The sequence below is a fragment of the Phyllobates terribilis genome, unplaced genomic scaffold (assembly GCF_046119375.1).
Source record: "Phyllobates terribilis strain yellow unplaced genomic scaffold, ASM4611937v1 Scaffold_7__3_contigs__length_470593459, whole genome shotgun sequence".
NCBI lineage: Eukaryota > Metazoa > Chordata > Amphibia > Anura > Dendrobatidae > Phyllobates > Phyllobates terribilis.
Window position 1 is genome coordinate 235,453,886 of NW_027362767.1, and position 23,800 is coordinate 235,477,685.

Consider the following 23,800-nt stretch of genomic DNA (forward strand, 5'->3'; position numbering starts at 1 on the left):
TTGTCTTGATGAGTCAAGACATTTTCATCTGTGTTAACTTGTGGTCATTGGTGGTAACTCTACCATGTAGCCCAGGGTTACTCTATAAAAAAAATATTGTTTCTCATGACTTTCTATAGTCCTCATGACCCTAGAATATGTATGAACCCTCTTGAGTTAGAAAGACTTAGATCCTACTGGTGAGAGTGAGGGAAAAAACCTCCGCCCTAGTATATCCATGTTCAGTGGTACTGGATTTTAACGTTTACTCCTTAGTCATTGAACATTTCTTAGGAACGACTTGCAGCCCATAACCGTGTTCTTTGAACCTAAACCTTAAGAATCTTCCTCATAAACTAACACACTGAGACTGGTTTTACAAGCTTAAAGTTTGATTTTATATTCCTTTCCAGTGGTTTGAAGTAAGGGTTGTCTAATTGAACCTTGGGGAATGTTTTAAAAGTTGGTCCAACAGAAATTGTGTAAAATCTGGTGTCTCAGTAGGAACATCTCGAAACTCCCCTACAATGTGGCCACCAGAACAAACTCAAGGTTTCTAAATCTAAAACATTAAAAGTCCCCATGTTGTATCTGTCAAATTTTCCCCAAGTCTTTTCATGTCTATAAATGTATACCAAGTGTTTCCTTATGCATATAAATATTTTAAGAATTTGCCTGGCTATAAAAATCTACAAAGTGCTTAAAAAAGTTTACAGAGTAGCCATGTGTCTATTAATTACCCTTACAGATCTAAACTGACCACCCTTTAATTATCCCCCAAGTTCTCCATGAGTTTCCTCCAGATATCCCAGACCTACCATCTAATGTCTGGACCGGTTGCACAAAATTAGAAAAAAAAATGTCAGTCTTCTTCCAGAAATAGCACCACATCCGTTATTTTCAATTGAATCTAATATTGCAGCTGAACTCCACTGAAACGAATGGGGCTAAATTGCAATACCACTCACAACCTACAGACTGGCGTGGCGCTGTTTTTAGAAGAAAGCTGCCATGTTTTTCTGACTCTGTTCAACTTCAACAAGCAATCCTGTTGGTTTTGTAATAATTGAGTATTAACTTTTGCGTTTACTACATTAGTCACCCTGAGCTACTGGGGTAAAAAAGTAGATTTCTTGATTGTTAGCATGTCATTCTAAGATTTTCCATGATGCTTACATGCAAAGACAAGCAGATTTCAATATTGGGCTGTCTGCGCAAAGAATAACATATAGAAAGTTATAATGTAAATGGAATTACTAATAAAGGAACTATTGGGGAGCAAACAGCACAGGTATCTGAAGAGGTCCAATAGCCCCTCTGCCACAAGAGACAAGAACTTTCCTATAAATGATGTGATAGTTGACGGACAGGGGCCATTAGCCTTGATCTTAAGAATAGATGATTTAGCACTTTCTAGGTTTTCCCAGTACAGCAAAGCTTCTGGCCACCTGCAGGGTCCTATAGCTGCCCCCATAACTTAAATAGGTTCAGGCTATAGTTCTCTGCACAGGTAAAACTAGAAAAAGAGACATATCGCTAAATCAGCACTGTAGCCCCTTCATTCCCAGAGTTGGTGAGGGTACCAATGGTCGGACCCTCACAAGCATAAAATAATAGCTATGTGTGTTCATGTTATAAGCCCCTTAAAGGATTGACCTACAAAGGGCATTTGTCATCTGTCTACAACATGGGTAATAAATGTCTCATAACCGAGGGTCCCATTGATTACTAGAATGAGGGCCAGTGAGGTGGAGCAGGGGGCTCAGTATCCTCATTCTAGTGATCAGTTGGTGTCCAATTGTGAAGCCCCCAGAGATCAAACATTAACAAGATACTATACATACACCTAGGACTAATCCTAATCCTTTGTGTACATGGTGAACCTATTTTTTGCCATCTGGTCTTTGATAAGAACAGACCAAAAAGCAACCAACTAGTGTGATCAGCCAAGGGATTGGGGCTTTGCAAGAAAAATTCCCTTCTAGGGCATTATGATAAATCATCGTTGACCTCTATATTTCGAGATTTTTTTTTCATTTAGATGACTGGTACAAATGTGATTTTAGGGGGGAAAACTTGCAAAATCGGCAGTGTATCAAATACTTATTTTCCCCACTGTAGGTGATAAATGTCCTTTGTGAGGCTTTTTACATAACCCCGTAAGGACATTTCCGGACTACCATAACTAATAGTTTGGATTCAGAATCTGTTTCATAGCATCGGCAAAGGCAACACCAAAGACACATGTAGCAGGGTAAATTCTCATGTGTCCCATTAAAAACCAGAGCACATAGTACCAAATGACCAACTGGGCTTTGTCGAAAAATAATGCATCTTCTTATGTGGCAGAAGGGCTTTGGGTTTAAGTATGGCAACTGCAGCCCTTATTCTGGTGCTGCGCCCCTTTGGATTGAGTATATGCACAGTCGGTACTTGTATGTAAAGTCATACTGCCCCTTCTACAGACATTTAACCAAATGGAAATCTATGTTTATGGTCATTTGTTTGGAAAGTCTTTACTTAATATAAGCAACATTTGTAACCCCCCGGCAGAGAAGAAAGCTTAGGATATCAATCACAGTGTTAATTTACTGAGAAGGGACTCATTTTGCTTCTACAACAATTTTGAAGCAGGATCAAGTATCTGGTGACCGAAGAGGCCGTATCTTCTCCTACAGACCACATCTGACACATACTGCAGTCATTCAGGAAAACATAGAAATCCAGAAGCTGTGAAGAAGAATGTAAGAGTTTTGGGACATGTGCCAAAAATGGATAAATTACCATCTGCTCCTCACCTTCTTTGGTTCTTTCTTGCGTTTGGTCCTCCTTCCCACCAAGAGGCTAGTGACCCTCAGAGGTCCCTGTGGATAAGGGGCCTTGTGCAGGCTTATACCACCAATTGAAAAGAAAGATGGGGCCACCTGAATTGAGACCCCCTACCTTTATAGGCTCTTTTCGATTCTTCTGTGGCATATGGTCATAGTTCTTGTGCTCCTTTGCTTTTTCTGTTGTAATTTTATACCTCTACCATTAAAATATTTTATGAGTTGTTATTACCAGAATTTAGGATGGCTACTGATTTGATCATGTTTGATCATCTCTAGTACATCCTTGGTGCCGGCAAACATTTTTTTGACTAGGTTCCTTCCATATGATTGTGCTCATTAGATTTATTTGGGGTATTGGGTTTCTAATGGTAACAACCACTCATAGTGACCATTACAGGACTCATAGGCCAACGGTATGAAATTTTACGTTTTTCTGGAAGGGTTTCTAGTGTAGTATTAAAGCTTTTTCCCGTAACTACACCTCTTTTCAGATCATGTTCCCTGCACCCCACTGAATGTGCACTTAGATGACGGGCTCTGCTCAATGAAGGAGCATCCCAGCGTCACGCACAAGAAATGTCCAGAATCTCATCTTTCCGGGAGGTTTCAAAAGGCTGCGGTGCGCCCTTAACAAATTTACCAACTCTTCTGGGAGACTGAAGTTTCTGCCCCTGGGAGAGTCAGCAATTATGGTTTACCTGTATCTGCGGTCACGTGAAGGTCTGAGCTGGAGACCAACTTAAAGATGTCGTCTTGTCAACTTGTTAGGTCATAGGTTGAACTCAATAGATTTGTGTTTTCGTTCAACCTTAAAACTATGAAACTTTTCTTAAACTCCTTTAAACTATTTAAAAGATTTGTTTTCATTTATTAGTAATAAAACCAAACCAGAACCCTGAATTAAAATCAGACCCCAAAATTATTAAGACTCCTGAACTTATTCAGACCCTTAAACTTACTTAGAACCCAAATCGATCCTCAGTTCCCAAATCTTCTGAAGCAATATATTTACCACTCCCATATCCTCTTCATATCTCAAGACTATCACACGTAACCTTCTGATGCTGAAGTTATCCATATCTCCTTTTCTCAAAGTCCATGAAGAATAGCTTTTTGCACTAATGGATGATGCTGGCCAGAACTTAAGTTGCTTCTGACGTTTTACCTTATTTTATAAGTCATTAAGAAAAGTCAAAATCATAAAATGTAATTTGTTGGGGGCATGACTTGGTGGCACTTTATAATATATAAGCATTACAGGTTCTCCTCCTCCTTCCTTACAGACTGCACAGTTCTCCACTGTACAAAATAACTGCTGATGGAGGAGCATACAGTAGATGTGTCCTTCAGCTTCTTCCAGTTGAAAAGCTGCTTTCTCGTATACCGTGTATCTCAACTGGAAGAGGCTGTTGGACAACTTTGGTCACATACAACTCCACCAGCAGCTATTTGGAGAATTATAAGGAAGGTTGTACTAAAAAGTGCAGAAAAAGAACTTGTAATACTTATATAGTAATAAGTGTCATAAAATCATCTCCACTTGTTGAATTGAAGATAAAGTCAATAACCCTTTTATCTGAAAAACCTGAAAGATTCAGATGTTAATGAATAAATGGGTACCTATCTCATAGGGGTTTTTAGTCACCCATGGACCCTGCATGTACATAAATCTGCACTGATATATTGCTATGGATCCAGGACTAATAAGTAAGGCACGGCATGATTTATCGTAAGTGAGAAATGCAGCATCTGTGGCCTCCTGGGATCGGATTATCATGTCACTCTATATATCATACAATGTAGAGAGGTTTGGGAGCAGTGGATAGATTCGGGTCACAGCGAGCAAAGTAATGAGCCTATATGAAATCTAGCTAATAGTAGATAATACAGAGTATACCGATGCTGCCCAAATGTTAGCTTTTATCTGGTCAATAATTATCATAAAGAAATAGAAATTCACTCTGGGAATGCACCAGATACTTGAATGTAATGGTTCCAATGATGGCGTGTACTACTCCCGTCAGCGTGTATAGGGAAGGTAACAATGCAGCTCATAAATAGCTATACTGTATGTAATAGGCACCTGCGAAGCATTGATGAGCACCCAGAGGAGATGCCTGATTCCTGGATAATTACACGGCTGTAGATGCAACCTCTCCCTCATAGGCGGATCATAAAGTGTCACGAAAATATTTCATGTCGTAACGTTCCCAAAACAGGAAAAAAAAACATTGACATGAAAATACCTACCCAAATATACTGAATCCTTCAAAGTAGATGGCAAATAGGTGCCAAGATGGAGATATAGATGGGGTATGAGCCAAGTATATCTAATTTTACACTGATATGCAATTTTGCTTTCTCGATGGGTGGCATATATTATAAGTGCTTTCACAATTCCAATACATGACCGCAATGATTTACCCTCCAGCATAGTAATCAAAAAAGCAGCACAGACTTCAGTCGGTGGTGGAAACCCTCCTAGAGCAGGGACCACGAAATTTCTCTGAATATCCAAAAAAAAAAATGAAGGCACTCGATGCGTCCGAGTAAAAGAAAAATGTGCAAAACTTAGATGGTTGAATAAAACTTGAATGCTGCCTCCATTTTTGCCTTTTTTTGTACGCCCTCCAACATCAATATTTACAAGATGTTTTGAGATATATTGGATATTAGAGATTTTTGGGAACGTCTTTAAACAAATTCCTCTAACAGAGATTGACTTGTTTGGGAATCAAGAAGATTGGAGCTGATGGACAAGTTATACTGAAGAAAGGTGAACTGTAGAGGTCCTTCAGTTTTGTATCCATAAATGCAGATCCAAGTTAAGTTCATCCTTTTCCTCTTTCCTTGCGATGGTGCCAGGCTTGGACTGGCCCACAGGAGAACAGGAGAATCCTCCGGTGGGCCCCTGTGCAAGAGTGGGCCACCACCCTCTTATATGAGCTGTACTTGGCACAATACACTTGAATCACTATGTACAGAGAAAGGCAGCATCTTATTCATTTAACAATCCACCCAGTTCATTGTTATAAGAAATTGTGATCGAGGATAATGTCACATTTGCATTGTAGCTGAAAATTTGGCCCCTTGGGTTGGTTACTGGTCGGCCCTTGGCGTCACAGTCCAACACATGGTGCACATGGTTTCCCAGGTTTACCAATATTTAGAATACAAAATTCAGGAATTTAAGCTACACTCCAGGTATTCCCGAAAACAGAGGACTGTTGGGTTTCCCAATTACAAGCAAAGCCAGAAGAGAACTAACTCATGATTTATTAAGTCATTCTCAACCTCCATGCTCTCCCAACATGGGCTCAAAAGAGAGAGGTAGTACCAAACCAGGGAGATGGATCATGTGGTCTTTCTCTACAAATAATGAGAGGTACGTAGAAGAAAAAAGCTCAGTGTCCCCATGACGAAGCCCAAAAACAATGTAGTGCTACCAAATAAGGGAGTAGAGGACTGACCCAAAGTTCTTGAGGTCATTCTTTACAAATAATGAGAATGAAAATGTTCCATATCCTCCTAAGACTAAAAAAGTATAGAGGTGGAAACCAGCATTGCACAAGGAGCTCTATTTTGATATTTGCTATAAGGTCAATGTATTGGGACAAACGTTATTGTTATTGCTTGCCATGTAATAATTGGAAGTTGGATTGGTACCTTTGGTCAATAGTTCTGTTTGTCCATCAAAAAATTATTATAGCTGGCACTTTTGCCCTATATTTTAACCTCAGGCACCAATACATATCAGTATAAGCCCAAGGTAGGCAACCCATGATTTCTAGCATGTTCTGAGTAGATCACCAATACATTAGGTCAACAATGAGGACATTTCAGTCCACAATTTTGAACAGGAAGATCTTCACAGTAGAGTAGATCTAAAAGACTCCAAGGGGGTCTATTCCTTTTTCCATTACTGTTACTAATTGGTACATCATTATCTCATCGGCTCCTGGGAATTAGTTCTTGTGTAATGTAAATATGCTGAAAATATCCCGCGTCTTTACATAGGAGAAAATGTTTGCAGACATATTAAAGAAGTTGTCCAGAGGGTAAAAATATTTGTAAAAGGGCTCACACTAGTATAAACAAAATAATACTTACTTTAGCCCTTATCGATCTTCCTGTGTTTACCAAGTCCATGCTGATCTACGCATTTCGACATGCCCGAAACGCTCACTAAGGCAATCACTGGCCACAGTGATAACCTACCACAGCCAGTGACCATTTCTGGTGTATGAAGAGGTAGAGAATAGCGGGAACTGGAGTGTGTTACTTCTTTATTTTTTTTTTATACAAGTCAGTGCCCTTTTACAAACAATTTTATCCCTTACATCTTTTTGAAGTATGAATTTTCCCATTGTGCTGTAAATTGACCATATTTCTTGTCTTGTTTCTTGGTAGATGTCTGTGACACACAGCCCTTTTGCAAGTATTAGTGCCAATGTCACCAGTGACGATGGGGACAAAAAAAACCCATATGTGGCACAGTGGAACATTGCTCTTCTCACCATTGTCTTTGGCCTCGCCACCTTTGGAAACTGTCTGGTCTTGTTCACTCTTCTGAGAAGACGGAAGCACAATGCTCTTATGCACACCTTCATGATTCACTTATGCTTGGCGGACTTAGTGGTGGCTTTCTTCCAAGTTTTACCTCAACTCATTTGGGACATCACTGACCGTTTTCAAGGTCCAGATTTCCTTTGCAGGTCTGTCAGGTACTTCCAGGTTGTTGGAATGTTTGCATCTTCATATATGATCGTGGCCATGACTTTCGATAGGCATCAAGCGATTTGCCGGCCCATGATGACTTTTAAAAAGGGCTCAGCCCGGTGGAACATCCCGGTCTGCTTGGCATGGGTGGCATCTGGCATCCTCAGTCTTCCACAGATTTTTATATTCTCCAGAACTGAGGTCCATCCCGGTGTGCACGACTGTTGGGCAAATTTTGTGAAGCCATGGGGCCTTAAAGCTTATGTGACTTGGATAACCCTGGCGGTCCTTATCCTTCCCGCATTTTTTATTACAACGTGCCAAGTGCTGATCTTCAGAGAAATCCACAATAGTTTATATTTAGGAACAGAAAGATCACCTGGATCAAGGAGAAAAGAAAAACTGGTGAATGGAACGAATGGAGTGCCACCAGTCTCAGACACTGGGGTGACCAAAGCCATGTCCAAGACTGTGAGGATGACTCTTGCTATCGTTCTGATCTACGTGGTTTGTTGGACACCGTTTTTTATCGCACAGTTGTGGAATGTCTGGAATGAAGAGCAAGGAACGAGTCGTAAGTAGATTTTTAGACTATTTTTGCTACAATACTGTATATGATCCACTGCCATAAAGCTGTATGTAGTGATGGGTTCAAAGAGCAGTATCATAAAACAGGTATTTATTAGGGCTTAATATGCAAGCAAATATATATTAATTGACTAAGGATGTGTTCACACTGAGTTATTTTTTTAGTTTTTTTGAGCGAAAACTCCACATTTTTGAAGAGTTTTGAGTTTTTGAAGACGATTTTGGGAAGTTTCTGCTCTAAAAACTCAGTAAAAAAAGACTTAAGGTCTGTTAACATGGACCGACTAGTGGTACCATACGACCCCCAATCGGTAAACTGTGACAGATCGGCAGTTGTTTGAATGCTTGTTTACACAGTCAGTCCAAAGTAAACTATGTGTACTGAGCAATCTATACTGTACAGTATATACTAGAGCAATCTATACTATACAGTATGATACTCCCTCAGTGTCTTCCCCACATTATGATGAGCCCACAAAGCTACCACTCACAGTAACATGCCCCCACTCACAGTAACATGTCCCCACACACAGTAACATGCCCCCACACACACAGTAACATGCCCCCCCACACACGGTAACATGCCCCCCACACACGTTAACATGCCCCCCCACACGGTAGCATGCCCCCACACACGGCAAGATGCCCCCACACACGGTAACATGCCTGCACACACGGTAACATGCCCCCACTCACGGTCACATGCCCCCACACACACGGTAACATGCCCCACACACACACGGTAACATGCCCTACATACACACGTTAACATGCCCCCCCACACACGGTAACATGCCCCCACACACACGGTAATATGCCCCCACACACACAGTAGCATGCCCCTACACACGGTAACATGTCCCCACACACGGTAACATGGCTCCCCACACGTTAACATGCCCCCCCACACACATTAACATGCCCCCCACACACGTTAACATGCCCCCCACACACGTTAACGTTCCCCACCACACATGGTAACATGCCCCCCCACACACGGTAACATGCCCCCCTTCACACGGTAACATGCCCCCCTACACACGGTAACATGCCCCCACACACGGTAACATGCCCCCACACACGGTAACATGCCCCCACAGACACAGTAACATGCCCCCCCCATACACTGTAACATGCCCCCACACACACGGTAACATGCCCCCACACACACGGTAACATGCCCCCACACACGGTAACATGCCCATACACACAGTACCATGCCTCTACTCATGCTAACATCCCCCCACACACGGTAAAATGCCTCCACTCACGGTAACATGCCCCCACTCACAATCACATGTCCCCCACACACAGTAACATGCCCCCCACACACACGGTAACATGCCCCCCCCACACACGGTAATATGCCCCCACACACATGGTAACATGCCCCCACACACACGGTAACATGCCCATACACACGGTAACATGCCTCCACTCACGCTAACATCCCCACACATACGGTAACATGCCCCCACAAACGGTAACATGCCCCCCACACACACACAGTCACATGCCCCCACTCACGGTAACATGCCCCCCACACACGGTAACATGCCCCCCCACACACGTTAACATGCCCTGACACACGGTATGATGCCCCCACACACGGTATGATGCCCCCACACATGGTACGATGCCCCCACCCTTGTGGTTGGGCTTGTAAATGAGCATGATTTAGATTTAACAGCAATATCTACTCTGAGATAATGACGTAAAGGTGACAAGCATTTCTAACTATAAATTTCCATCCTGCAATGAAAGAGGGCCCTTTACATTCTCAGTTCTTCCCAACCATTCTCATGGAGAGAGAAAAATTCCACACCCACAAATGTTTTTACTGTAGCCTGAACCTTAAAATCCCCAATAAACAAGCGCAGCCTTCTCCAAACACTCTTCAGGTGCTCCTATTGGATTTGGCTTTTGGTGTGAATAGCCCAGAGTTATAAATCTCCTCCTATAAGACTCCGATCCTGGAATGATAAGCACCACTGTCTGCATGGTATTGCTCCTGAAGACTTAAAGGGACTGCGTTGCGGAGTTCCAGGTTCTCTGGGGTCTTTGTGCTCCTCGGTAACACTGGCTCTGGGATTTTTGCAGAGGGGCTGATTATATCTATTACTGTGTGGGATTGTGGGAGCATTTTTTCTGGCAGGGCATCACCAGAGGATGCTGTCCAATTTATGAGATGTGACAAGACAGAAAACATGAATGTGATAAGACGTTCTAGGACAGGGCATCCTTCCAGCAAGGAGACTGACCGGGGGGTTAGGACCCACTTTGATAAGCCTATTTGGTATAATTTACAACATACTATTAATATGTAAATACATTTCTGGAAAGTTTCGAACCGAGTTCTCACAGTGTGATAATTAATGTATGAAAGACATGTTCCCCTCGATGATTTAGGAGTTTCTGTCATGGTTATCAGTCCTAGTCTGAAGGCTTAGACCTCTGGATTTTTAATCTGGATGTATGCAAATGAGGAATAGCATTATTTCTGGTCATTAAATGACTTCTAACCTGCATTTTTCACCATTTTCATATCTCTAATTTTGAATTGACTCTCAGCTAGTGGGTGGTGACCTGCTGCTATAATGTCTACCATACACTGGATTAATCTGGATTCACAGCTACACTGCTCTGTCCTGCTGTACAGTGTCATCCTTGCTGATGATGATTTTGAACATTTCCTACATAGAGACAATAAAGCAGGAATCTGTGTCTTTGTGTGGATTCCTGCTTTCTTATCTCTATGTAGCACATGTTCAAAATCACCATCAGCACAGAGAAGTGTAGCTGTGCATCCAGCACTGCGGTGAGATAAAGACTCACTAAACAACTGCAGCACTATCTGTCTGTGTCTCCCTCTGCTTGTTCACTCACTGTATTCCTTTACCCTTCCCTCTCCATAGACTTCAGTAGGCAGCTGTAATCTGGTCCTTCAGTGAGCTGGCAGTCTGTTTTTTTTTAACCAATAAGATACCAATAAATTTACATTTAAATTATGTTATTTTGTTTTTGTCTTCCTGTTCCTCAGACTCTGCCATCCAAATCCTGATGATACTTGCAAGTCTGAACAGCTGCACAAACCCTTGGATCTACACCATCTTCAGTAGCAGTGTCTCTAAGGATGTACAAGCCATCTTGTGTTGTGGCTGCAAAAAGAGGCAACGGAAGAACTCTCTGCCTGAAGACTCCTGTTTTACTGGCTCCACCACCATACCTAAGGAGTCTCTGTACTAAATAGAGCTTGGCCATCGTGTGTACCAAACATGAACAGTCATAGGCTGATGGGACAGACATGGATTTTGTGCCAACAAAGAAGAATGATGGTGGCCTTACGTCTACACAACAGTTTAGTCTTGTTGAAGGCATCATCAGAACTTCATTTTTCTGTGAAACAATCTTAATGCACTGCACCTTATATGCCGGCGTCTAAACAGAGCCGTTGTTTAGGAAGACGGGTTAGGTTCCTAACATACCCGATCTACAATAATATCTATATATTGTTAGTACATGCACGTCATGTGTTAAAATATATATATTGTATAGAGCTATCTATCGGAAATATGATAATGGACCCAATATCGCACCCTTGTGTCCAAGGGAATGAGACTTTTTTTTTTAAGAACAATAAAGACATTTTTGGGGACTTTTTGGGACTGTTGGAGTGTCCTACAAGAATCACTATGAACTTCTTCCATCACCACCATGTAGAAAAAAAACACACAAACTTTTGTTTCTGTACTGAAAAGAGATGACAATATCGTAGATGTCTGTGTATTCAGAGCTGGATTACAGCTCTCTGTGATGCTGTGAACATTAAGTGGATTTGGTGAGAGATTTTCATATTTTCTATCACAAATGGTCTAAACAATTAAATCTACTAAGTATGTGCAGTGTACAGTCAGTGCTTAACATGTACAGAATAAATTAATTTAAAGAAAGTCTTTGATCGCTGCTGGTTGCCAGAGAGACCTGTACCAAAAACTGAAAATCTTTGGTTGTCAAGGGTTCTACAATTTTTCTAATCTTTCTTTGAAAAATAAAATGATCACAATGCTTCTTTTTATTGGACCCCCCAATGGTCAGCAGTAATTGATGGAAGACACCAACAGCACCCTCGGTGGGGAAATAAGGTATTACATGGTCTCCGATGAAATAAATATGCAATATCCTGAAATTCGTTCTTAGTAGATGCGCTCTACTCTGGTTTTCTAAACGATACAAAAAAAAATTCTTACTTAGTAGTCTAGAAATGAAGACATCCCAGAGGTTCTACTGGTCTGATTCATCAAGATCATGGGCTCTTTAATGGGGTGGCGATTTGGTTCTTCTGGACTTTGGTGTGAATAGATATTGTAGGAACTAGTAGAGGAAGTCTTCCACAATAGATTATGTCTCGAATCTATGCATTTCGTCTTGGATTGATATCTTGAAATGAATAGCGTAAGGTGACCAGCCTTGAAATAAAAAAACATTTGTGTTACTGGTCATCTCTCACCACTCATCTCTGGATATCTGGAACCAAGAAGAAAGGTAAGGAAAGTCACACATTGACATTAGAGGGAATCTGTCAGTGGGATCAACCCTCCTAAGTCGTCTATATGGGCATGTAGATCATAGAAAGTTGAATAAAATGATCACTTGATATCTGCAATCCGATGTCTGATTCCAGAGAAATCCATTATTTTCTTAATATGTAAATGAGCTGGTAAGATCTATGGGCCGGACATAGATCTCCCTGAGAATCTGCCTCCAGAGGTTAATTTAAATGAAAGGTGGTGTTACCAGTGTGAGACATGTGAGGCACAGCTCTGCAGTGAGATCAGTATTCCAAATATGAACTTGGTCTTATTACAAACACATTTGCAGCTGCAGTTGTCCTTTAATAGTGCTGTGAGCTTCCATCTCACAGTCAGCCAGTGTATGGGGAAGGGCAGTTCAGCAGAGATAAAAGCTCTGTGAGAAGACAACTGCAAATGTGTTTGTATTGAGACCAGGTTTAACTATGCTATACTGTGTTGGTTATAATCAGGCTGCTGCTGTAACTGTGTTTATAATGATCCAAAATTCAGTTCTGCTGTACTGTGTTAGTTGTAATCACACACAGCTCTGCAGAGATCAGCTTTGGATCACATACAGATTTCAAGGTATCACTTTATTCAATTTTCTATGACTTGCATGCCCATGTAGACTGTTTAGGAGTGTTGATCCTACTGACAGATTCCCTTTAAGGGGGTCATGGACTGGAGAAGAAAAGCAGGAAGAACTTGCAAAACCTTGGTATTGTAAGAATCCATATAAACATGGATTCTTACAATATAGTGCTATATAAATACTTATTATATGGCACTATAGGTTTACGCCATCATACCTAAACTACAAAATGACCATACCTAGACTTAGTATTCCAGACTCTGTCATGTCCCATGACTTGGGAATCATACAGTATTGTATTGTCATTACATTCTTGCTGTTATACTGCTATGTAATAAGGTTTGCCCCTTTTAGAAGTTTGTCTTCCCTTTCTACCTGTAGCCCAGCTCTGATGTTAGCTTTGATTAAAGTAACCCCTCTCTTCCTCCTCAGATAATGTATGTCAGCCATGTTGCTAGTTCATATTTGCACATCTCTGGTTCATAATTGTCTTTTTTACCTACCTCAGTTGGGCACAATTACAAGAATTCAGTTTGAAAATAAAACTTCTTTTGGAATCGTTATATGTGCCTCTGCAGTCAAGTCAAGCTATTTGATGAAATCACTTTGTGTGACAACTGCTCAATACAGACATGTATAGAAATGGTGTCTCAAGAGCCTCACACTCGCAGCCTAGTTATGGAGTCAGAATAATAAAAATACAATTCTGCCAGATAGATCTGTAAAGCCATATTACAACTTCTATAGAGATACAGCAACAAACATCAGAACGTCTGGTCACAGCACATAAAACATTATCAGTTTGTAGAGCAATTTCAGCTCAGTCTTCCTCAGCATAGATTCTGCTAGAATCCAGCAGTCCACATCACTATATATTCTGCATGTGAACTGCTATGTCTGAGGGAAAGACTGCAAGACCTTTGCAAGATCCATAGTCATATGAAGAAAGTACAGATCTTAATCCACAGTCCAGTGAGAAGGCTAAACGCTCTACCAAGCTCGCATGGAAGCTTAGAAAAAAATCTTGAAACTGTGAAACATTAACTTTCCTGTAATGTATCATACTTACTCCAAAAATTGCTGAGTCCCATCAGCACCATCTCTCAGCCTGCTGCTCACTGACTACCAGTAGAGGGAGCATTACAAAAACTGTGTGCAACATATGAAGTTTATACAAGAAAAAGCCAGGAATATGTTATAACTCTGAGGAAACTTAATACACAGGATTCTCTAGAAGAACTGCAAGGTTTCCGCCAACCTAATTCTGAGAGAGACCGCATAGTATGTGATATCTCTGGGTCTACCAAGCAATTAAAACGATCATCTAAGTGACGCTTTCTGAAATGTTTAACTCTCGGTAAGCAATTAATAAGGGCTTGTGCAGAAGCTGAGGCTACTAAGGTACAAGCCACCTTTGTGCAAAAGAAGGCAGAAATAAATGCACTGGAAGCAAGAGCAGCAGGAGAAGCGGTGTGTAGAAAGGTGGAAATAAACGCATTGGAAGTGAGCGCAGCAGAAGCAGAACAAAAAAGCAGAAAAAGAGGCTTTAGAGAAGGAGTGCCATGGAAAAGTTAAAGGTCCTGGAACAAGCTATCAATGGGAATCAAAGAGACAGCATAAGTTTAAGCTAAATGGATGAAGAAGACCCTCTTATGCGCACAAGAGACTACGTACTAATCCAAAATAGCGCAACCCTGATTGCTACAATTGTTTTTGAGAGTACAGACATTTCTCTATAGCACCAGGATGCTGAACCTTCTACACCATCCTTCATTCTAAGTCGGTACAATACACTGCCAAATCATTATTATTGTAAAGATCTGAGGTTGTGGGTTGTAAGTAATCACCTAGGCAGGTTAACGATGCAACAATATTTTATTGATCACAGCCATGGTAATAAAGCAATTCCAGGTAAATGGCCAAAATACAATTCTCTCAGTCCTCAAGTTTCCAATCTGAGTTCAGTAGTTCCACTGGCTTTCTATAAGGCCATACTCACTGTCTCCCAACTTTTGGTTGGCCCACAGATTTCGTATTTCCAGCCAGTATAGTCTGTAGCCACAGTCCATGATCCTCTAGACGGCAGATAAAACAAATGAAAGCACAGGTATCCAGTAGCAGCAGTCCTTTTAAGAAAGTTTAAATCCAAACGACATAATCCATATTGGTAACATGTTTATCAATCCATCCTTCCAAGTCCACGGTCTCTATCCTCTTCCTTCAATCCTTCCACACAACTCTGACTAAAACATGTCTGTCCTTTCTTTCGCTGGGATCAGTCTCCTCCCAGGTCAGAAATGATCCCCCTCCCCCTTAAGCATTTACTGTTAGCTAAAAACTATGAAGAATATTCTAGAAGCCTTCACCTGAGACTGCATGTAAGACCCCCTGTGGTGAGGGCTCCACTGTATCTACAATCTACACACACATAATGAGATTATTGGCTGTTGGAACAATGGTTAGATACTCCTGAGATACAGATATCCTGAGATACAGATCAGTGGAATGCTGGACATTTTACAAGTGAATCTAGTGCACATACTGACAAGTTAGCAGAACTATATAAAACACAACAAGTAAATCACTAATAAAACACAATAATAATATTGACAAAAATGGTGGTCCGTTGCTGGAAAAGTATCATAGTCTTTAGTAAGTGGGCAGCTCCTCACAATTATGAACCATATTCATGCATCAGAACATGCCAGGGCCCTGTGCCTCATCAATTTCCATACATAGACGGCCACATGCAAACCAATATGCCGGAAAGACACCATACTCCTGACAACCACATAGTTCCAGTTCCATATGTGGCAGAAACTATGCACCTCAAACCAGTTCCTGCATTTCTAGGTCAAGACGCTAATGACCATATGAATAACAGTACTCAGCCAGCAAGTGTCTTCCCAAAATCAGAGAAAACTGACATGTCCAACTTTGCAAGGTCCATGGTTTGCCGTGAACTTACAAAGACCAGTCTCATAAGATTTGTTGATCAACCTGAAAAATATAGGGGTTGGAAATGTGCCTTTAAAACCGTAATTAAAGACATCAGCATTACTGCTGCTGTAGAGCTCGATCTGCTGATGAGGTGGCTCAGGCCACAATCCACAGAGCGGGTCAAGAGACTCATATCTGTCCACTTCAATAATCCAGCGGCTGGTCTCATGGCTGCATGGAAAAGACGAAAATCAAGCTTTAGCAGTCCTGAAGCCAACAGGCTTCCACGAGAGGTGGTGAGTTCTCCTTCAATGGAAGACTTCAAACAGAAGTTGGACAGACATCTGTCTGAGATGGTTTAGTGAATCCTGCATTGAGCAGGGGGCTGGACACGATGACCCTGGAGGTCCCTTCCAACTCTAACATTCTAGGATTCTTTGAAGCCATAAAGAATGCATTGTTCAAGTGACTACAGGATTTTCCAAAAATATCCAGCAAGGACAGTGCAAAATTCCAAGAGCTCAGTGACTTGCTGTTAGAGCTTCAGCTGCCCAGGGCAGGCACTCATCTACCTGGCCACAGCTACCTGGACACCGCTGATGGGGTAAACCAAATAGTCTCTAAGCTGCCGTACAATATACTTGAGAGGTGGACGACACTTGGGTCAAGATACAAAAGAGAAAATTAAGTCTCTTTTCCTCTGTTTTCCTACTTCTGTGAGTTTATCAGATATATTGCAGAGAATAAGACTGACCCAAGCTTTTCCTACGGAGAACCCAGCGGCACTGGTTTATCTATTCCTAAATATGAGAGTTCACGTTCTAACCAGATAAACCGCAGAGGTCCAGTTTCAGTAGAAAAAATGATATTCTTCACACACCTACATCAGCTCCAGACAAAAGCAACAAGGGTGAAAATGTTCAAAACTCTAATCGACTGTAAGAAGCCACATACCTTAATGAAGTGCATCGGCTTCAGAAAGAAACTTCTCCAGGAACTTGTGGAGGTTCTAAAGAATTTTGGGGTATGCTACAGATGTTGTGCTTCTACTGAACACTTTACTAAAGACTGTAAAATGACTATTAAGTGTTTGGAGTGTGACAGTGAGGACCACATACAAGCGCTCCATCCATTCCAACCTTACTCTGCACAGCTTACACCTTCTCCCACCACAAAGCATGACAGGGAGGACAGAGTTCATGCAGCAAGTTCTACCCCAGTATCTTCTTCATTCACAGAAGTCTGCGGAAAAGGTCTTTAGGACCTGTGCGAGTCCTGTGCGAACATATGTCAGGTGAACGTATATTCCAAGGGTCACCCAGACCGTAAAGGTGTACACCATCTTAGACGATCAGAGCAACTGATCACTTTCAAGGTCAGAACTCTTTGATCTGTTTAACTTTAAGAATGCTCACCCTTACACATTGGGCACCTATAGTGGTCTTACAGAGGTGTCTGGGTGAAAAGTCAGTGGTCTTATAGTAGCTTCTCTTGAGAACACAGTGGAGATACCCTTACCCATACTTGTTGAGTGCAACCAGATACCATCCAATAAGGAAGAGATCCCAACCCCAGAGGCGGCTCTTCATTACCCTAATCTAATGAAGATAGCCAACAAGATACCAGCCCTTGACAACAGTGTGGATATCCTGATTCTGCTTGGCAGAGACATTCTTCACCTACACAATGTACGTCAGCAAATCAACGGACCACATGATGCTCCATTTGCCCAACGCTTTGATCTAGGCTGGGTTATCATAGGTAATGTTTCCATAGATAAGATGAAGAGACCTACCAAAATTTCCTCATGTAAGACTCATATCTTGAAAAAAGGTCCCAGCCCTTTTTTTAAGCCATGCGCACATCATTACTGGGTGAAGGAGACGCTGACTGACAGTAAGTGGTGATAAGAACCTCTTGACAACATGAACATGGTCAACGGTGTTCAATTCTACAAATGAGGACAACAAGTTGGCATCTACAAGAGAAGAGAAATAATTCATAAAGGTTATGGAAAAGGAATTCGCTCACATTGATTCCAGCGGCTGGGTAGCACCTTTACCTTTTCATTTTCCAAGAACAGGGTTTCTGAACAATCTGCAGCAAACAACTGCAAGATTTTACCCCTTAAAACGCACCCTAAAGAGGAAACCAGAGACAGAAAAACATTTCATCGATTTCATGCAGAATATGTTTGACAGAAAGCACCACCACTAAAGGAAGGAGAAAAATGCTGGTACCTTCCATCCTTTGGTGATCATCACCCTCGCAAACCTACTCAAATCAGAGTGGTGTTTGACTCCAATGCTCAGTATGAAATCTCTCTCAATAACCTGCTCCTCACTGAGTCTAATTTAAACAACAGCCTTATAGGAGTACTGCTTCTCCCATGCAACGCAGCCTTGGTCTGCGCTGGGACACTAAACAGGACCGTGCCCCAAACAAGGAGTCTTATCAGTGGTAAACAGCATCTATGACCCTCTTGGGTTTATAGCACCCATCACCCTTCACGGTAAGACACCGCTGAGAGAGTTTACCACTGAGAACACAAATTGGAACACTCTGTTACCGTCCCAGAAATAACAAAGGTGGGAGACATGGACGAAGTCTCTAAGGTTGTAGAACATCTCCAAATCTCACATTATTATACCTTAAAGTCCCTTATAGCTGCTGTCAGAAGAGAAGCCCACATTTTCTCTGATGCCTCTTCAGAGGCCGTAGCTGCAGTAGTCCATCTGAAGACCTCAGAAGCCAACAACAAGGTACATTGTGGTTTTGTCCAGGGTAACCCCAGTCTAACCCCAAAACCTGCACACTCTGTACCAAGAATTGAACTTTTTGCTGCTGTACTGGTAGTGGAAATCACGAAGTTTGTCCTGAGGATTGGCACCACATCTCCATAGCTACTCAAGGAATAAGACTTATAGCTAAGGAGTGGCACCACATCTCCACTGGCCTGGGCCCAGCTATTCAAGGAACAGGACTTATAGCTACATCTAACCTTAGCAACGAAATGTGGCTCTTGCCTCCAAATTTCCTATACGAGTATCCTAGCGCTATTGATGCCAGCAGTACCTATGGGCTTGTGAAACAGGAGTCCAACAGGGAGATAAGACCAGCTGATTGAAGCTGAGGTCTCATTGCTTTGGGCACCACTTGAGTTGGTCATCTGTCGTGTAGGCTGTTGCTCATTTGATGTACATCACCAAGTGCTTCATGAGAGAAGGCATCACACTACTGCTGGACACAGCTTATGGCGGGGAGCACACCTCTACATACTCCCAGCTAGCTATGTTAGAACTTCAAAATTCAACATTTGGATTATTGGGTTGGTGGAAGTGTTTGCAAGTTGTGGCTTCTCCAATCCAAAGATGGGTTTCTAACTGGAACCTGGACTTATCCTATTGTTGTGGACTATAGGCCACCAACCACAAATTTGGACTTTACAGTTCTTTATAGTTTGATTGTTGCATTGTGTGTTTCTTTTTTGTCTTTCAGGCATCAAGAACAGCAGTGAATATCAATGAAGGACATTGTGTCAAGATTGGATCATCATGAAATCTAAAGATTTCAGACAAGGAGTGTCATGTCCCACAACTTGGGAATCTTACAGTATTGTATTGTCATTGTATTGTTACGATTACACTGCTATGCAATAAGGTTTGCCGACCATTTTAGAAATTTGTCCTTCTTCCTCAGATAGTATATGTCAGCCATGTTGCTATTTCATATTTACAAAGCTCTGGTTCAGAATTGTCTTTTTACTTCCCACAATTGTGCATAATTAGAAGGTTTCAACTTGAAAATAAGCCTTCTTCTGGAGTCTTCATACGTGCCTCTGCTGTTGAGTCAAGCTATCTGATGAAATCTCTTCGTGTGAGTACTGGTCAATATAGACATCCATAGAAACGGTGTCTCAGGAACCCCACACTCGCAGCCTAGTTATGGAGTCAAAATATACTCCATCTTGTTCAGTGTATATAGTGAACAGTATACCGATGCTTATACATGCACAGTTTCTGGACTTTTGCTTGACTGAGTTGGGTCCATATGATTTCTTACTGCATGGATGGCGTCTAAAAAAGACAGGGCGACAAACCTTCAGTTATTATAAGACAATAATAACTTCCATGAAAACTCATTCTAAAATGAAGTTGTCACTGTGAATTCATGTTTGCTCGCTGGGTACAGACATTAGAGGAGTTTATGTACATTGGCTTCCTACAAGGGTTTGCCAAGACTAATTAACCTGTTCTGACCCTTTGCATCTCTCAGCAACTATGGGCAAACACAAGACATCTGTCATTGCGCCAGAAAAGGACACAGGTGAAAAAAATAATTATCTGACTGCAAAGTGGAGCCATATTATGAGTAATAATGTGTAATATTTCCATTCACTAATAGTTTCACTGGGACAAAGGGATACTCGGTATGCAGTGTAGATCAATAGGCTGTCATCTTAAAACGGACCTGTTGTAACAGATGACTTTCCAGAATAAGTTACTATGTGTATGTACATGATAAGAACCTCCAAGATTTATAGTCATTTTATGACTTGCATTTTGAATTTTTTCCTTGGCGCTAGGTTTCAGCTATCCCAGATATTAGTGGGCTAGCACTAGCTTTTATGGTGTTGTCTATGTTATATGCGTTCACAAGAAACAGCAGCATAGAGGTTGATATACAGCAGTTCTAAGGAGTGTAGCTGTTAATCCAGCTCTGAGGTGAGATAAAACACCTACTAGAAAGCAGCAGTACTGATCTGCCACTATGCCTCTCTCAAATTACTCCTCGCCTTTGATATGCAGCATGTAATCTGATGCTTAAGTGAGCTGTCAGTCCATCTTATTTTGATTATTTTAGTAGTTTTTCAAGGTAAATTACGAGTTCAGGAGGCAAGGAGTGGGGAAAAAGTGGCTCATAAGTGGAAAAATAAGTATATTTTTCCTATAAGATATTTTACAAACTTTGTTATCGCATGTACTATAGATGTATAGATGTCAAGTATGTTGAAATGACAGTGACCATTTAAGGCTAAGATGGTTTATTCTAGAGCTTTTCTTTAGAGAAAGACAATATTGGTTTGGGCACTTAATCTCCAGTGTTATAAAGGAGAGGTACAGTGGTGTGAAAAAGTGTTTGCCCCCATCCCGATTTCTTATTCTTCTGTATGTTTGTCACAGTTAAATGCTTCAGATCACAAAACAAACTTAAATATTAGACAAAGATAACACAAGTAATCACAAAATGCAGTTTTTAAATGAAGATCTTTATGAAAGGAAAAAGATGATGATGAAAAAAAATATCAAAAAGTTGTATGAACAGCAAAATGGTATTAATAAAAACTACAGCAAAAAAAAACAAGACATGATACAACTCTACCAAGTGGAATTTAAAAATGAGTTTATGGCTCTCAAAATATGACAAGTGAAAACAAATTATTTTTGCAAGTTTGTTTTTTTAAGTGGCAATATAAAAACATAACTATATAAATTTAATGTCTGTCGCCGGTGTTGTCAGGTGTAATAGACAGTCGCTCTGGATCTGGCTCTAGAAGGTCTCTGCGCTTGGCATTACACACGTCTTATTAATCCTTCTTCCTTTAGGACCCAGCGGCGACCGCCCTCCTGCTGCTGCTTGATACACCCTTGCCTGGGAGTTAAAAACACTCAGTTTACTCCAGGGAATTGCTGGTGATACTTCTATGTACAGGCTTGGAACAGTAGCAGTTGGCTAGCTTCTTCTCTGTTGCCCTTGGAGGACAGTTGGCATTACTCTTCTGGCCTCTGGTGTCTGCTCAAGCTAAATTAATCCCCTTTGTTTGTCTACCTTGTTGTCTTTAGCTTGTAGTGGGGCCTGACCAGTGCTCACCCCTCTCCCTTCCTATCTAGGGCCTAGCTCTAGGGTCATCCAGGGTTTAGGGTCCTGCTCGGCGATGTGTGGAACCTATATAGGGACGGTAGGGTAGGCAGCGTGATATTAGATCTGCCTAGGGGTCTCCACTCCCCCTTTCCCTAGTGTTTGGGCTTCCTCCCCTTCTTCCCTTCGTGTTGCACTTAGCCTCTCCCACACCATGTGTGACAGTGTCACTATAACTATACTGACCCGTACAGCCAAGTCGCCAAGCTGAATGTCATAAGAAACAAAATCCAAAAAACACGATCAGAATTGCTGTTTTTAGGGGGTTGTTTTTTCAATTCCACGTCACTATTTTATTAGTACTTTATATGGAACAATTAATGGTGTCAAACAAAAACAAAAATAAATGAGTCCTCATCCGGTAATGTTGTTGGAAAAAATGAAAAATTAATACCTTTTGTAATCTAAAGAGGAAAAAATAAAAGTGAATAATGGCCACATCTCCAAGGGATTAATAGTGAGTGCCGGATAAACATACAAAGAAAAAAACATTTCCAAAAGCAACTTTCTGTTGGTTGTCCTAATGGGGTGGGGGCCCCTTGTAGGTTTTGCTGTGGGGCCCTATGGTTACCTGATACTCCCTTGCATACCAGTCATTTCTGTCCGATGAAGAAGTGATTTAGGATACTCAGACTCTCCCATAAATCTGCCATGTTGTTCACATTTCCAAAAATAAATCAGTCCACAGATTCCTAACTGGACGTGTATTTTATATTTTGACTCTGATTAATATCAAATCTTAATGTTACCTACAAGGTAGAGTACATCTGATATATTCTGGGCTTAGTGCCTCTAAACCTAAGATAATCTTGTACAATCGCTGCCAAAATTAAATCCTTCACCCATAGTAAAGGTTAGTCAGGGGCATATCTACTAGGGTAGAAGGGATGAAATAGGCAGAAGTAGCTGAGAAAACCACATCAAATATGAACGGAATCCCAGAAATAAGGTGGCACTTGGGAACTTCTCATATAGTCCATCCATGGGATCTTCAAAGTTTGGAAAAGTAGTTGGGAGTTTTAAACCAGATGACCTGTCCAGGATCATTCGATGGAAGATGGCAAGAGCTTCATGGTATGGGTTTCCATGGCTGCCTTCTAGCCTTACATCACCAAGCACAATGTCAAGCGTCGGATGGAGTGGTGTAAAGCCACTTCACAAAGCAAGGTCCATACAGACATGGTTGGGGGAGTTTGGTGGAAGAATATGACCGACTGCACAGAGCCCTAATCTCAACCCCATCCAACACCTATGGTATGAACTAGGAAGGAGACCCCAAGCCTCGTCTCCCCCCAACATCTGGATCTAACCTCACAAATGATCTTCTGGATGAAGATCAAAAAAATTCCCCAAAATCTTGTAGAAATCCTTCCCAGAAGAGTGGAAACTGTTATGGCTTCAAAGTGGAGGGGACGCTTTATTAATGTCTATAGCTATAGAATGGGAAATGATAAAGATTCTGTATAAAGAGCAATAAAAGGAAAGGTGCTAAAAAAATAGGCCAAAATGTTCCACTAAATAGACGGATACCATAGAGGAAACCCAATGGACCCCATTTAAGTCAGTGAGGTCCTTCAGGCACTGGATGTAAAGCATCATGTAGAGAAGTGTTTCCCAAACTCCAGTCCTCACGGCCCCCAACAGACCACGTTTTCAGGATC

The 23,800-nt window shown here is 41.4% G+C and overlaps 1 protein-coding gene across 2 annotated transcripts in view; it reads left to right on the forward strand.

Moving 5' to 3' along the window:
* AVPR2 (arginine vasopressin receptor 2) overlaps positions 1–13,843 on the forward strand; it is a 91,588-nt gene extending 77,745 nt beyond the window's left edge. For both annotated transcript variants that reach the window (XM_073637764.1, XM_073637765.1), the window contains exons 2-3: positions 7,221–8,103; positions 11,158–13,843. In XM_073637764.1, the coding sequence (XP_073493865.1) occupies positions 7,221–8,103; positions 11,158–11,363 (1,089 nt within the window). In that variant the 3' untranslated portion in view covers positions 11,364–13,843. The remainder of the gene's footprint in view (positions 1–7,220; positions 8,104–11,157) is intronic.
* The last annotated feature ends 9,957 nt before the right edge of the window (positions 13,844–23,800 follow it).